Source organism: Miniopterus schreibersii (assembly GCF_964146895.1).
Source record: "Miniopterus schreibersii genome assembly, chromosome: 5".
Taxonomy (NCBI): domain Eukaryota; kingdom Metazoa; phylum Chordata; class Mammalia; order Chiroptera; family Miniopteridae; genus Miniopterus; species Miniopterus schreibersii.
In genome coordinates this window covers 9,182,324-9,198,283 of record NC_138106.1, presented here as the reverse complement: position 1 = coordinate 9,198,283, position 15,960 = coordinate 9,182,324, and the positions used below count along the sequence as shown (strand labels likewise).

The 15,960-nt window shown below is 41.6% G+C and overlaps 1 protein-coding gene across 4 annotated transcripts in view; it reads right to left on the bottom strand.

The window, feature by feature from the left end:
• Nucleotides 1-15,960, bottom strand: part of DIP2A (disco interacting protein 2 homolog A) — an 84,266-nt gene that overhangs the window by 29,080 nt on the left and 39,226 nt on the right. For all 4 annotated transcript variants that reach the window (XM_081137599.1, XM_081137600.1, XM_081137598.1 and 1 more), the window contains exons 9-18: nt 12,933-13,024; nt 9,227-9,337; nt 7,599-7,722; nt 7,180-7,289; nt 6,645-6,747; nt 5,004-5,068; nt 4,657-4,750; nt 3,356-3,475; nt 2,847-2,961; nt 1,577-1,716 (exon numbers count right to left, since the gene is read on the bottom strand). In XM_081137599.1, the coding sequence (XP_080993725.1) occupies nt 1,577-1,716; nt 2,847-2,961; nt 3,356-3,475; nt 4,657-4,750; nt 5,004-5,068; nt 6,645-6,747; nt 7,180-7,289; nt 7,599-7,722; nt 9,227-9,337; nt 12,933-13,024 (1,074 nt within the window). The remainder of the gene's footprint in view (nt 1-1,576; nt 1,717-2,846; nt 2,962-3,355; nt 3,476-4,656; nt 4,751-5,003; nt 5,069-6,644; nt 6,748-7,179; nt 7,290-7,598; nt 7,723-9,226; nt 9,338-12,932; nt 13,025-15,960) is intronic.

Sequence of the window (15,960 nt, the reverse complement as noted above, 5' to 3'; positions counted from 1 at the left end):
ACTCACATGATGAGAGCCACACCAATTTAAATCACAAAAAGGCACAAAAGAACAAAATCCACTTCATATCATGGTCAATGCAAACCCAGTAAGATTAACACGGTGGAGGTTGTACATCTGCTAAAAGCAAACACTACCAGCCCTCACCAAGCCAGTCTTCAACTGTTCTGGCTAACAGACCCCACCTAGGGGAGCACTGTGCACACACACTCACCTAGGGTAGTACCATGCACACTCACACAAACTAGGTGAAACCATGCACACACAGTCCATCCTGGTCCATGTTTTACTAGTAAAAAATGAGCACTACTATGAAAGTCCCTTATTTTTTCATTCAGAAAAACCAAAGATTATATTCTACCAGTCTTTTAAAGAGTTACTATGCTCTCCTCATAACCACTAAAAATAAGTGAAACTCCTGATCTTTGCTCTTTATAAAATGTTTCACCCTCATGTTCAAGTTACTACAGGACCAATGAATCCATATTTATAGTAAAATTATGGAAAGAATACATTTCATATTGCTAAAGTGTAGCTAGAAATAAAATTTGAACTTCCATTCTTGTTCTTAAGAGTCCCAACTTCTCCACACATGCAGGGTCAGACATCCTTGCTATGGGTTCTCCCTCTGGAGCACCTGGGCACCAAGCCCCAGCAGCACATGTCCTGTGCCACCTGTGGAGGCAGACCTGAAAACACAAGGGCCAGGACACTGGACAGCCTGCAGACCCTGAAACCTTGAACCCAGACACAGCAGCACTGGGATAAAGGTAACTGAGAGGTGGAAGCCTGCCTCTAGAAGTCACCAGGGTGGGTCAGATAGCTGCCCATGAATCACAGATGGGTCAGCATGAAGAGGAGGGGAACTAAAGAAGTTGCACAGTTGCTACAATGAGGGGTGACCTCAGAGCATTCCCCCACTCACAACTGTTACTGGGGGCCTCCTGGGCCTGGCCCTGCTCATACTTTTCCACATGAAACTTTGCACCAGCATCTCCATGTGGCCTTGCCTGCAGAACAGCAGGAAGATGGCTCCATTACCCTCTCGTCACTGTACTGCCATGGGGATGACAGGGAAGCTCCAACAACTCATGAGATAGGCCCATGGGACCCGATGTGCAGGATGACTCACATGGCATTTCTGGAGCCCACAGGAATTTCTGTGAACCTCAATTTAAGGTCTTACTCCTAACATACCTGTACTTTCACGATTTACTAAAATAATTTAATTATCAAGTTATTCAGACATCATGGGCGCCATGGGATTTATGCCTTGATATGTGTAAAGTATGAAGACTGTGCCTGGTGCAGCAGTGTGAGCTACTGTCACCATTACCCCAAATACTGAAACTAGAAGTCAGGTTCACAGACCATAAACACATCTCTGTATTTTAGCTCAACTTAAACTTAATACAAAAGGAAGCAAAAAAACTGAAAAAATGTTATAAATTAAAATCCCAATTTACATGGAAAAACCCTTTTAAGAAATCTTTTACTTGTGTGCTTCCAGATCACTCCTACAAAGCCTGGGGCTGGTATGACTTTTCATCATGTTAGTTGCAGGTGCACCCCTTACCTCCAGGCATCACTTGACCAACGTCCTGAACAGTAAGGACTGACAACTTTTCTTCAGTATCAACTCTGATCACACCATAACTAAGGCCGTTCATTGAGAGCACAGCTTTTCTTGGAGGAGGTCCTCCCAGGTCAGGTGGCCTAGAAAACAAAACTAGATTAACTGACAAAGTATAGAGTTCTTGGGAAATGAGACCTGTGGCCCACCTTGCCTGCAGGATGATGCTGCTGCGCCCCGGGCCCTGCTCTGCATCTGTGAGAACACTGGCTGTAGGACTGAAGCGTGGCAGACTGCATTTGTGAAGATGCCACCACCCTTCCACCCCACGCTCTCCTCTGCAGTGGGACCTCAACACTCCCTTCATCTGGTGGGCCTGTGATGATGGTGGAAGTGATGCAAAGTGACTTCCAAGGGAGGTCATAAAAGGTAATTCAGTTTCCACCTGCTTGTCTTCAGAGACTCACTGGGAGCCCTGGGCAGCCAGGTAAGCAGAATGACATAAGGTGAGGAAGCCCAGAGCAGTCGGATCCAGGGACCAGCAGGAGAGGCCCTGAGACTCCACACACGAAGTCATGTCTACAGCTCCCCCAATCCTAGTCCAGTCTAGAGAGCATCCAACTGCAAGGCAGCACCAAAGTCCTGACCATAGCAAGCACGAGAGATATGATAACTGTCCCACCAAGTTTGTCAAGCAGCATTGGTAAATGCAACACTGAGAAACAAAAGTATTTTTCCCAGTAAGAAAAAACTACGCAGACAAGCAAAAGAAATTACTGTAGAACAAAGGAATAAAAAATACTTCATAGTTTGTAAAGGATAAAGATGTTATTTTTAATGCTAAGTTGTTTCTAACATTTTAGGATTGCTTAATGCTTGCACATAAAAGCACACACTATTTATGGACATATGAACATGAATGATGCAGGACCACAACTGACACTAATTTTCTAACAATGGAGTTGAAGATGCCCTCAACTGTGAGAACACTGCCCTCTACTCCAGGATGGCAGCAGGGCAGCTAACAACAAGAGCCACAGGGCAGGCAACAGATGACCCAGGCAGGAAAAATGGACCATGGGCACACCTCTAGCCCAGGATGGTACTGGGGCATCCATTAATGTGCAAACAGCTTGTGAAACTGGTACAGGATGGGGCACTGCTTCATGATGGCTACTGTTCAGAACAAATTAAAAGCATTTGGTACTGCAGGTAATTCAGGAGTAAGGGTAAGAATTAAGTCTCTACAAGACAGAACAAGTAATTAAGTTACCTGCGGATGGCAACCGTTAGTGCCTCAGAAGAACATGCGCAAGGACAGATGACCTCAGGCCTCAGACCTCTGGACTGGAAGACATTGAGGAAGGCATCACAGGAAGATATGGACCCTGCGTGAAACAGAATGAGACATGAGAGTAACTTCAAGGCTGATGGGTGGGGCTCCCGGCCAAAATGCTGGGCAGACAAGCTCTGGGGGACAAACACTGTGGCAATAAGCCTGCAGGCTGCTCACGCTAACCTTCCATCATTTCATATTTAAACCACCATAATGTAAGATGCTGTCACAACACAGAAAGCCAAAGCCTCATGGGGAGAGAGTGGGCTGTTTCCATAGAAACATGATGCCTTTTCAAATCAATAGGAGTTAGAAGCCAAAAAACATGCATGAGATATACCAATGGGTCACCAGCAAGTGGTAACATGTTAGAGACCATTACAAGACACTCACTTTTACTGTTCTGGGGACAACATGGGCCCAGCCCTGGTCAGGGGCTTACTCACATGGGTTAGCGCCGTCGGCCACAATCAGCATGCGCAGTGAGCTGAGGCTGACATCCCGCTGACCTCGCTGAGCCAGGAGAGACCAGTGCATATCACGGGATTTTACCAGCGCTGTCTGGGCTGTAGTGGGACACAGATGTGAAGGTGGCATCCCCACATCATACAGACCCATATGCAGTGCTTGCTGCCCGGTGCAGTGCACATGCAGGAGCACAGACACACATTCTGTGTTTTAGGCCACACGTTCTCTGCAGCCATGTCTCATTCATAGCTTAGCCCACTGTAACCCATTTTACTTAAAATCAACTTTGAGGTTTGGTTTAGATAACATAAACTCAGATCCATGTTCAATTTTGATTTTCTCTTAGAAGCTCTATCTTGCTCTTTCCACATCTGCCTCTTCTGTCTCATCCAACCCTCCCCAAGCTGCTAACTCATGCAGCTGTGTGGCCAGCAGAAGCCTCAAGGATACAAGGGGTATAAGCAGACAGATTCAGCCCTCAATCCTGGCCATACTAGTGGGCAGCAACCGCCAACCCTGAAACTAGGCTTCAATCTTCCTCAGTAAAAAGGATGAATAGAGACAACTACCCCCTCGAGGCTGCCCTGATGATACCCAGTCAGAGCACACGTCTCATGTCCACACTCAGTAACTCGCAGTACTGTCAGCACAGGTAGACCAGTAAACAGGGTACCCAGGATTAGTCAGTGTGACCAAAGACCGTAGACCCAGGCTCAGAGGCTAGTGAAGGTGCCCTCAAGCTCTGCCAGAGCAGAGCCACAGAGATGCCTGGACTGCAGGGGTGATTGACTGAAGGTAGAGGATGGGGCAAGGCCCCACAGGCAGCCCCATTGCTCATAGGCAGCTTCATCTGAATAAACAGCTTTGCTGCTGGTGGCTTGAAAAATCCTAGCTTCAAATTAAAACCATCTCAACTACTCAGAATTGATGTAACTGTAAGGAAAATTTTAAGAGAATAAAATTAGGGGGTTATGGTCCTTGCAGAAAAGAGCTGTCACTGAACAGTGTGCAACCACAGTTCTCTGCCTGCGGTTGCACACCCAGGCCTTGCACATACAGGGAAGGTCTTGCACACACAGGTCACGACAGCTTGCAGCCAGCACTGGTGATTCAGGACCACCACAGATGAGTCTAAGACCTGGTCATGTTACATGCTGGCAGTCAGGCCCACATCTGCAGCTCTAAATGTTGGCTTTATTTTTTCCTTACTCACCTAAGATTAATTCAAACAGACTTCTTTAATGAAGGATGAATCAAGAATTGATGCTAATTCCCTTACCTTTATACAAACACACTTTCTGAATCCAGGAGAGCGGGTTCACCTTCATCAGTGCATACGGGATGCTGATCACATGCATCTTGTTCATAACACTCTGTGAAAGACACGGGTGCTCAGGGCAGGCCTCACTCCTCCTCCAGACAGCAGAGCACTAAACCATGCCGAAAGCGGCAAAGGTAACAACAAGTGCTCACAACACTATTTCAGTTCAGATATACTGGTCAGGTGTATCAGCAGAACTAAGGATTAATTACATCACCTAGAAAGTAGGCTCTGGTGTCATGTATTGATATGAAACATTAGAAATCTCTAGCTCCAAAATTAAATCATTTAGCATCAACACTCACTGTTAACACTCCATGCCACAGACCAGCATCCCTTTTGAAATCCAGCACATTTGTTAGTGTTTCAGCTGAAAGTGGACAAAGATGGTTAAACTGCTGAGTGAACCTCTTCACAAGTCACGTGCATTTTTAGAGAAACTCTGAGATGAGCACATCATTGACATATAAGAGTTTTAGGAAACATACAGCATTTCCAAATACCATGCACTAATTAACCAATCATCTCAGTTACCTATTCAAATTACCAAAAAAACATAAAGTCAGTCATACAATTTTGGATTACAACAGAGAACTATGCTGATCACCAATCTGAAAACAAAGGACCAGTCTCTAATTAAGAGACTGAGTGAGGCTGTCAACATTTCAGTTAGAATGTGGATGATGACTGTCATGGGTGCTCTTACTTCTCAACTTTACATCCAGTTCCTCCATTTCTCACACCCAAGGCCATTATCCTGCATCTTCAAAAAATGTCACATGCTGGTGACAAACACTAACAAGCCTGGAAACTGCACATGCTGACCTTCCATCATTTCATATTTAAACCACCATAATGTACCCTTAAACCTTCAGAAAGGTGCTCATTCTCCCCTGCCCATTTTCTCTTCTAGAGGGTATGACTGGTAGATATTAGGAAGCAGGAGCAAACAGGAGTCCCCAGGCTTCCCAGCACAGCCTTGTACTCAGAGCGTCTGGCCGCATCCTCTGAGGGACCTGGCTCCAGACCTCACAGAGGGCAGGGGACAGAGCCTGGGGCTACAAGCAAATCTGGTCCCTCACCGAAGCTACAGCAAGCCCTAGTGCGCCCCATAGGAGAAACACCCCAGGTGAATACTGGGAGTTGGGTCTGTGTGCCAGGATGCTGTTGAGTTCTGAATAAGCATGCTGTACAGGCTCCCTGATCACCTGAGGAGCCAATTATAGGTGACATATGTAAGGTCACCGCTGGGTCTGAAGAAGACTTGATTGATAGGTCTAATTTTTAAAAAATTATCCAGGCCCTTAAACATATCTAAAATCCTCTTCCAAATCTCTACTGAAGTCTTCAGCCCTCTACTACCCCTTGCATTTAAGCACCCATATCTTAGATATTTAAACATACCACTCAATTTACTTTTTAGTTTTGTTCAAGTACTGCAATGCAAAAAAACCTTCCGTGTATACATTTTAATATTTTTTGGAATAATAGTTCTCTAAGTTAAATATCTGATATTTAACAGTATATGTGGCACTACCAAGAGACAACCTATGACCATAAGATTCCAACTGTATATCTGTATGCAGGACAGCTTAAGGCCAATCCACAGGCATATTAAACAGCAATAGAAAGTGACTCCCAATAACACAGTGTTCCATACTTTTTAAATGTCAATTCACTGCCCCTCAGCTCTGTTGCAAGTTGAACCAGCCAACTGGGCATTGATGAACTGGTGAGATATGGACTTCACACTCCAGAAAATCAACATACACGTGAGTTTACTGTAAAGGGCCCACTCATCCAGCACGAGGAGAACCCCAAGCATTTGGCACCCGGAACGACCCAGATTGGAGGGTAGGTCCTGCTCAGAACTGGATCTGATACCCACAGCTTCAGATCCCAGGTACCTTGTGCACGGCTGGAAGAGCCGCCCCACATGCCCTTACCTTCCAAGTAACCACACGCCTGGGTCAGAGCCCGGCACTGCGCCAGCAGGGATGAGTGGGACACTGTGATCCCCACCGTGCTGCCTTCTTTGCTGGTTTTATACTGAAAGATTTCAAGAAAAATATCCATTATGTGATGTTTCTGGAGGCCACGACAGAGGGAATGGAGGATGACGGATTTTAGAGAGAAGCTGTCAGCTTTCTCTCCTTCATTAACCAGCCCATTAGACTGGAGAGCACTTTATGCCCTGACCCTTGAGGTAATACCCTTGGATGAAGTTAGGATTTACCCTAGGCAGGTGCTGAGGGCAACAGTGCATGCAGGCTCCCTCATAACTGTCCGCACCCCCAGGGTAGCCAGTGAGGGGAGATTAGGTAACAGTGAAACTAAAAGGATCTGAGAAAGTTTCCATATGACACTTCAATGGGGTGAAGATAAAACATAAGTTTTAGACTGTAAACTAAAAAAACTCAGCAGCTCATACTCATGTGAAAACAAGACCTAATCCAAGGTGCCTGCTTTAGAAGTCATCACCTCAATGTAGGCGGTCCCGGCTCCTTCGTCCTGGGCCAACGGGTGCCAGTCCTTGGGGGGCTTAGTCAGATGCTTCCCATCAATTACCAGCCAGGTGAGGGGGGGCCAACCTGTGAGGGTACAGCCAGGGTACATGGCACAGGACAGTGTCAGAGGGTCTCTGCTCTCCACACTTCAGGCTTAGCCGTTAAAGATGCAGCTCTAGCTCCTAAGTGCCCGAGGAACAGACGTCTCAGTCTCCTTTAATTCTTACTCAATTCATATTAAACAGCAGGGTGAGCCAGGTAAGAAGTGAGATTCAATCAAGGACTTTACTTTTGTTGAAGGCCCTTTAGCCTTTGTAAGTTTAACTGCTGAAAAACTACTAGAGGACACAGTTTAACACAGAACACTGACTCCCCTTCCCCTTAGGGGCTCACCTTTAAAAGTTGCCACCTCTCCAGTCTGTGCCTTGGGCAGGCCTTTCTGACAAGCATCTGTGGTCAGGGCCAGGGCAACACCACAGCTGCCCAGCAGAAACCCAATCTGCTGGCTGCCAGCATCCTGCACAAGACAGAGTGAGGTGGGAGTTAGGAGCACAGGACCTTTCCCATGCAGGCCCATGCACAGAAGAAAGTAGAGCACTTTTTTCCACCCCACCCCCCTGGGAAAACTTCTAGAACAGTTGAATTCTATATACCAGCGATTTTCAATTGGTGTGCCACCAGATATTTTAAAACATAAAATACCTGACTATTTAGTTAGGGGCACTGACCTCTCTTGCCTTAGATTGTCAAAAAGAAAATGACAACAACCAATACAACAATACCCATATGGTGCGACTGAATCAAAACTATACCAATTTTTTCTCAGATAAGCAAAAAATAGTATTTTTTTATATTTTAGTAATTAGTTTATATGATTTTTAGTAATTAGTTTGTGTGCCACGAGACAAAAAAGGTTTAAAATCACTGCTATATACTATACTGTATTTTTACATATTGCTATATATTATACTGTACTGTATTTTTGTGAAAATAAAATACAATTGTTTTTAAACTTAAAAGATGTATTTTTTACAGTGAAATATAAAGTTCAAATAATGGGCTAATTTCTCAAGTTGTTTTCTTGCAAATGATGTTTAGCAGCATTTTAATAAACTCCAAAAATAATAGCATTGAAATTTCCACTTGATTTGTGCTTGAAATTTAAGGTTAACCTGAGGAGGCCTGACCTTAACAAAACCAATTATTTCCGCACAGAAATGCACATTTCCTTTTAGTCAAGTCCTCTTTTACATATGTCCCTCAGTGAAATGTTATCATTTTCTTCTTGTAAGTTTGACAAATCTCTAGGTTTTTCCTAAGAACCCCCTGTATTCAAATATCTGTCATTGCTTATTATCTATGGAAATGTACTGGTTTTACTTGCAAACTTTACTATTGAGATTCTTGAATATTTGTTGCTGACAATTTTCATGTCAGCAACTGCCTGAGTACTGGGATACATTAGAAAACTCTGATTTTCTAAAATACATGCTTAGTCTACTCCTAAAATGAGAATTTTTTCAACAGTCAGGTTACTGACATTTGTATGTAAAATAAAACAGCTGCCTAGACCATCAGAACCCCCACAGCAATCATCTGTCAGTAACAAAAACTGCCTGCTGTGTAAGCAAACAGAAACACAAGAACATTTCCATCCCACATATTTAAAATCATCACTGAGAGGTGAGCTGTAATAAATCACTGTACAGTGTAATGATTTATCAAGAAATGAAACTTATTATCAATAAACATATGGTTTTGAGAACAAGTTTAACAAAGTGTTATCAAACTCCAAATTCTATTTATCAGAGGAAAAAATACTCATCATTTCAAACAGGTGATATAATAGCTCCATCTACAGCTGTTCTAAGTGTTCCTTCTCACCAACAAGATACATTAAAAAATATATATATATATTTGTAAACAAAATTGCATCTACTGACTGCTCCCAGAACTGATGTGTCAACTTCAGAATAAAACGTCATAGAACCTGAACCCATGGTCCAGGCCAAGTTTGCTACCTTTCTTGTTAACGGCACTTCTATGGGGACAGGAACCAGCTCTGCCAGGAGACATCCATAAAAGGCAACCATGAACATCACAGGGTCACTGTTTGGAAACACCAGCGCCACCTACAGCAGCACAAAGAACCACCATGGAATTGAATGGAAAAGGACTCCATCTCAGAGTATCAGCTGATTAGATGGAATTGAGACATTTTAGATTATTTTATAATCTGGGAGTTAATTCTTAGTCCTTAAATTTCCTCAACCATGTAACTTTTAATAAATAGTTTTTAGGTTGAGGTCTTTACTCCACATACAACAACATAAGTTTATATTTCTGGATTTAAAGACAGTCCAGTCTGGCACAGCTCTGGTGTGGGATCTGGATACAGCTCCCATCCACTCTGACCATCTATCTGGACAGCAGCAACTCAGGACTGGACTGTCACCACCATCAATTAGCCCAAGTGAAAAACACTTGTATCAACACAAAAAATGAGAAATCAAGTTATATCTAAAATATCTTCCAAAAGAAAAAATTCTAACACCAAAGTTTTAGTTGAACAGATCTCCACTCAAAACTTAAGTGTAGCCCAGCCAGGCATGGCTCAGTGGTTGAGCGTAGACCTAGGATCTAGGCGATCGGGGTTTGATTCCCGGCCAGGGCACATGCCCGTGTTGCGGACTCAGTCCCTAGTCAGGGGCGTGCAGGAGGCAGCCGATCAATGACTCTCTCATCATTGATGTTTCTATCTCTCTCTCTCCCTCTCCTTTCTTCTCTCTGAAATCAATAAAGATATATTTTAAAAAACAAAACAAAAACAACTTAAGTGTATTCACAGGGAAAGGTGGTGGGTACTACTCCTCAGTTGAGACCTCCTACAAGCTGCTCCCTCCCTCTGAGTTCCTCCTCTCACCTGCTACTATTTAAATTATATATTCTATTTTATCTAGCTTACATTTTTATTTTTATCAAAAATTTTTAAATACAGAATTTAAAATGACCCAAAAAGTACTAATGAAAAACAATACCGCCCATGCTCTGCTCTTCCCCATCCTCCAATACAACCACTTTTAAAATATTTCACATGTTCCTTTGCTATTTACTCTATTTTCAAATATTTTGCTTACACTGTTGTTTTATCTTTGGAAAATATTTAGGTACTAATTTTATTTCCTATTATTGGAGATAAATATTTAGCCCTCCTCTTTCCCCCCCTTCTCTTCTCCCATCACCCCAATTTCCATTTCTTATAATAATCTGGTTACATGAAAAGCTATTTATGAAATTAGATGGCCTAGAGTAGTGTAATAAGTGTGCTTGAAACCATAGTGGTGAGTGAAAATATTATTTCAGTAGATTTTTAACACAGGCCTCTGAACACGAAACAATATATAACTATTAACTGTCCACTGTGTAAGGTAAAATTTAAGCTTTATCTATATTTATTCTGTAAACTTAATCAAGTTTCCAGCAAGTTAGTTTGTTGAAATGGGCAAAGGTCTTCTTCTAAAGCTGATGTTAAAAGGGACTGTTCCAGAACTGTGACTTATAGCCTTGTGACTAGACGTTTGGTATAGAAAGTATGTTTTCAGAGAATCTGTTATAAAAGAGTTGAGTCTGTTTGCTTTTACCAAGTGTATTATCACAAGAGGATGAATTTGCTACTCATCTCTGATAATGAACTCACTGTGATCTTGTCAACCTTTTCATAATTCATCAAGTGGATTCTCTAGCAAGTCAAGAAAGTATCTTTGTCCTTGCAAGAATTTTCTTTAAGAAAAATAAATTAGTGATTCTTAGACTTATTTTAAATCACAACACAAATCAGGGATTCTTTCAGACTCACTCTAAAGCACAACACATTATAAAGTATCACTCTTGTACTGTCTGCACGTTCACAGCCAGGTACATATCTCCTTTCTTTCTGATGGTGACAGCTACCAGCATTCCTACTGGCTCTGCTCTTTACGTATGCACTGGCCAATGTGTTCTAAATGCCCCACTACATATATAAATATCTATCAGTAGTATTTTCCAAATAACCAACCAGTCAGGTAAACTCAGAAGTTTGGCCAGCTGGGGACCTGCCCCACACCTACCCTGGGCCAGATCCTCCTACTCCTGGCTAAGCTGCTCCTGGGGGACTGCCCTGTGGCTCTCCTGTTTGGGCCCCACTCACTCATTCGGCTAAAGCACATCCTTTAGGAACTTCCCAAGACTGAGTGCTTGGGAGTCCAATTTTTTTGAGTCCTGCATGTCTGAAAATGGTTACCCCATCCTCACATTTGTTGAATATCTAAGAATAGAACTATAGGTTAAAATCAGATTCCCTCTAAACTTCTGAAGTGTCACACTGGTCTCGTCCAGTATGACTGCTGACCCCCTGTATATATTCTGCTTTCCCTGTAGACTCTGTACCCCGGTCTTTCGCAGTAACATGGTTATGTGCTCACATGCATTTGTGGGGCTACTGTGTTCACTGCAGGTCCTGTCACTTTGAAGCATTTGCTCTCCAGCTCCAGAACATTGTCTTAAATTATCATCATCACTGAAAATGTTCTATTCTCTTTCTATTTCTGGAACTGCTGTTAGATGTTGGGCCTTCTTGATCAATTCTAATTTTTGCACTATTTTTCCTTCCTACCAACCGTCTCTTGGTCTTTCCTACTAGCATATTTTTCCCGATTTATTTTTCTTTATCATAGACTCTAGGAATATTTTCTGATCATTTGTTTTCTGTATCTAGCTTTCCTCCAAGTTTGTTTCCTCTTCCTCCTACTCCCTTCCCCGTTCCTTTTTCTTTAATTTCTTTGCCCTTTGGCTATCTTCTTTCACATTAAAGTTTCCCACCTTAAATGTAATTGGCATCTGGTTTTTATATTTTAAAAAATGAGGCTAAGAGTTGCTTAAAACTCTGTCAGCTCATCAACTTAGAGTTTCATTGTTGGGTGATCTGACCCTAGGTCACCTTTCTCACTAGGGGATTTCACTGGTAAGTATGTTGATTTTTACCATGTTCTCCAGTTTTCCATCCTGGACCTTCTGGTATACCTGGGTTCCTCAAGTCTGGTTCAGTTTGCCAAGAGCAATGCTGTCCAATAAAACTTTCTACAGTGATAAAAATGTTCTATTTCTGAGCAATAGAATATGGTAGCCGTTAGCCACATTGCCTTCTGAGCCCTTGAAATGTGGCTCATGTGACTAGGGAACTAAATTTTTCATTTTATTTAATTTTGGTTAATTTAAATAGCCTCATGTGTCTACTGCCAACTATTTGAGGAAGTGTGGGGCAAGGAACTAAGCCTCCAGCCTCCTTTGCATGCTATTGGGGCTGGCAGGCAAGAGGGGGTGGCCTGGCCACATGGAATATGGAAGCACACAGAATTTCAAAGTAAGGTTGTTTCCTCATAAAACTTAAGCTTTGGATATTTAACATCTATTCATGTCTGATATTAATATTTTTATTAAAATCAACATATATGAAGTCAAAGAGAAAAGAAGTTGAAGAATCAGTGGACAGGCAATAAGAATAAAAAAGACATTTTATCTACATCATCACGAACTTTTCCCATATTTAATATTTTTTCATGCTGACTTTAAATCCCTTGTATTAACAGTATAAGTCTAACCAGCTGATAGAATACTGATTTCAATGCAACAGATTTCTGGAGTCTCTGTTTTTGCTCACTCCAATAAAGTTACATTCTAGTTACTTACTCTGTCTCCAGGTTTAAGTAGTGGTTCATTCTTACTAGTCAGTTTATTAAGAAGAGTATAAGCTAGTTTTAAACTCCGACTCCAAAGTTTGCCTAAAATGAAATAAAAATACTAAGCAATGTAAAATTTAAGAAACTAATAATTAACATTTTAATAAAATAATCATAATACCCCACAATGTACTATTACTCATTTACTGAAAAGTCAGGCAGTTTCCAAGCACAATGCTGTAATAAACATCATAGTTTTTCTTAAAAACAATTTATAGGTGTATGTTTCTTAACACAAAAATAATACAGGATTTTATTATAGAAAATTTAGAATATAGAAAAGCCAGTAGAAAAAAGTCAGCATTCTTTGTTATATATGTGTATATATAACACACATATACATATATATACACATACATATGCACACACACACACATATATATACATGTACGTGGAATTTTCAAGAAATGAGATCATACTCCACCCTGCTTTTTTCAACCAACATTGAATTGTGAATGCATTTTCATCTCATTAACTTTGTCTCAGTTACATCCCTTATAATTCATGTAACTTTTACAACAATTCATGAGGTAGGTCATATCTTTATCTCCACGCAAGACAAGACAGGGAGATGTTAAGTAACTGCCCAGAGCCACCAGCTGCTGGAGGAGTGCATCTGGACCCTCAGGATCCAGCCTTCAACCGTATGAGGTCCTGCTCAACACACTTCCTCTCCTGGCACACAGTCTCTATATTCAGCACCCAGCCCTAATGAATGCTCAGCAAAGAAGAGCTTCTTTGAAGAAGATGATAGATGAGATTAAGGAAAAGAAAAGAGGATTGAAAGTGTATGGGGACATAGCAGAGACACGGGTGATAATGGAGTAGGAAGACAGAAAAACCTGAGTCCATCCCCAACACCCGTGGCAGCCTTAACATTTACCCTATTCAGTGTACCTAAAAAGTAACACCAACATCCTAATTCAGTCCCTCTCAAATTCCTGTGACACAACCCCATGCAGTCTGAGAAGCCATGTCCTCTAAATAAATGCTCAAATTTCATTGCAAATAATACTGATCTCAAGCGCAACATTGTGAAATAAGTGAATTGTGGGACACTAGAAATAAAAAATTATTCAACTCAAAAACCACTGTTGTTGCTTCTGTCTATATAAATGGTCAATTCAAGATGTTAATAAATGTAATTCATAAAGATTTCCAAACTGAATCCAGCTATAATATAAAAAGAACAATGCGTCAAAACCAAGTTAGTTTTATCCCAAGAATGCAAAGAGGTTTAATAGAAAAATCAACATAATTTGGCACATTAACAGAAGGTGAAAAAAATAAATTTAACAAGCATCAGGATTTTATTTTAAATTATTTTTAAAATCCTTCTTGCCCAGCCGGGCATGGCTCAGCGGTTGAGCGTTGACCTAGGATCCAGGCAATCGGGGTTCGATTCCCGGTCAGGGCACATGCCCGGGTTGCAGGCTCAATCCCCAGTCAGGGCGCGCAGGAGGCAGTTGATTAAAATAAACATGCTAAATACCTAAGAATAAGTGTTACAAAAAACATGCAAATTTTCCCCATAGAAGATTATAAAATATTATTGGCAGAGGGTGGAAAGGATATGAATGTAAGGACAGATCTATTATATCTCTGTGCTGGAAGATTCAACAATGGAAAGGTGTTTCTACTCCTCAAACTATTCAAAGCAATGATTCTGAAGTTTACTTGGAATGCAAAGGGCCAAGAACAGTCAAGGAAATCTTAAGGAACAATCACAGAGCTAATGGGCTTCTGCGCCAGAGACTCATAAAACTATAATGATTCCGGGGGTGCAGACAGACAGCACAGTGACTAAACAGAACAGAGTCCAGAAACGCAGCCACAGGTGCATCTTCCACCAGATACACAACAAAGCAATACCTCAGAGAAAGAAATGGCTTTCCAATAAATGACAATGGATCACAGATGTTCAAAAGGAAAGAAAATGGCTCCCATCTCACAACACACATAAATTAAATTGCAGAGCCCGGCCGGATGTGGCTCAGCGGTTGAGCGTCGACCTAGGATCCAAGCGATCAGGATTCGATTCCCGGTCAGGGCACATGCCCGGGTTGCTGGCTTGATCCCCCCGTCGAGGGTGTGCAGGAGGCAGCCAATCAATGACTCCCTCATCATTGATGTTTCTATCTCTCTCTCTCTCCCTCTCCTTTCCTCCCTCTGAAATCAATAAAGATTTTTTTTTTTTTTAAATTGCAGATGTATTTTAATACCTAAATGTAAAAAGTAAAACAAGTTTTTAGAAGCAAAAGTAGGAAAATATCTTTGTGACCTTAGATTTGGCAAAGACTTCCTAAATAGGAAAAAAAGCACTATGATAAAGGAAAAAATAGGTAAATTAGGCTTCATTAAGTTAGTACTTCTCATTTACCTAAAACCACAATTAAAAGTGTTGAAAGGCAATACAAAGAGTGGAAGATTTAAGCAAAACATGAATCTAAAAAGATGTGTATCTAAAACAGATAAAGAAGAAAACATTAGCAACTGAATAGAAAAATGAGCCAAAGATTTGGATAGTTCATAAAAGAGAATATTCAAATAGCCAATAAGCATGTGAAAGCATCATTGGTCAACAGGGAAATGCAATTAGCACCATAATTTGATACCACAACACACTTACAAGAAAGGCTAAAATGAAATAAATAATGTCAAGTGTTGGAAAGGATGTGGAGTACCTGGCACTGCACACACTGCTGGTGGGAGTGAAGACTGCCGCCACCACTTGGAAAGCTACCTGGCAGAAAGACCTAGAGCTAGACAATGCTACCTCTGCGTTTACACCAGCACAAGCTCCGACCTCCACATGTTTACCAACAGACCCACAGGAAAATGTTCATAACAGCACTATACACAATAACCTCAAGTGGAAACAACCCAAATGTCCATCTACTGCAGAGTGCATAAACAAGTTTTGGCACAGTCACAGAATAAAATCCATGAATAAGAACAAACTATTACACTTCACACAC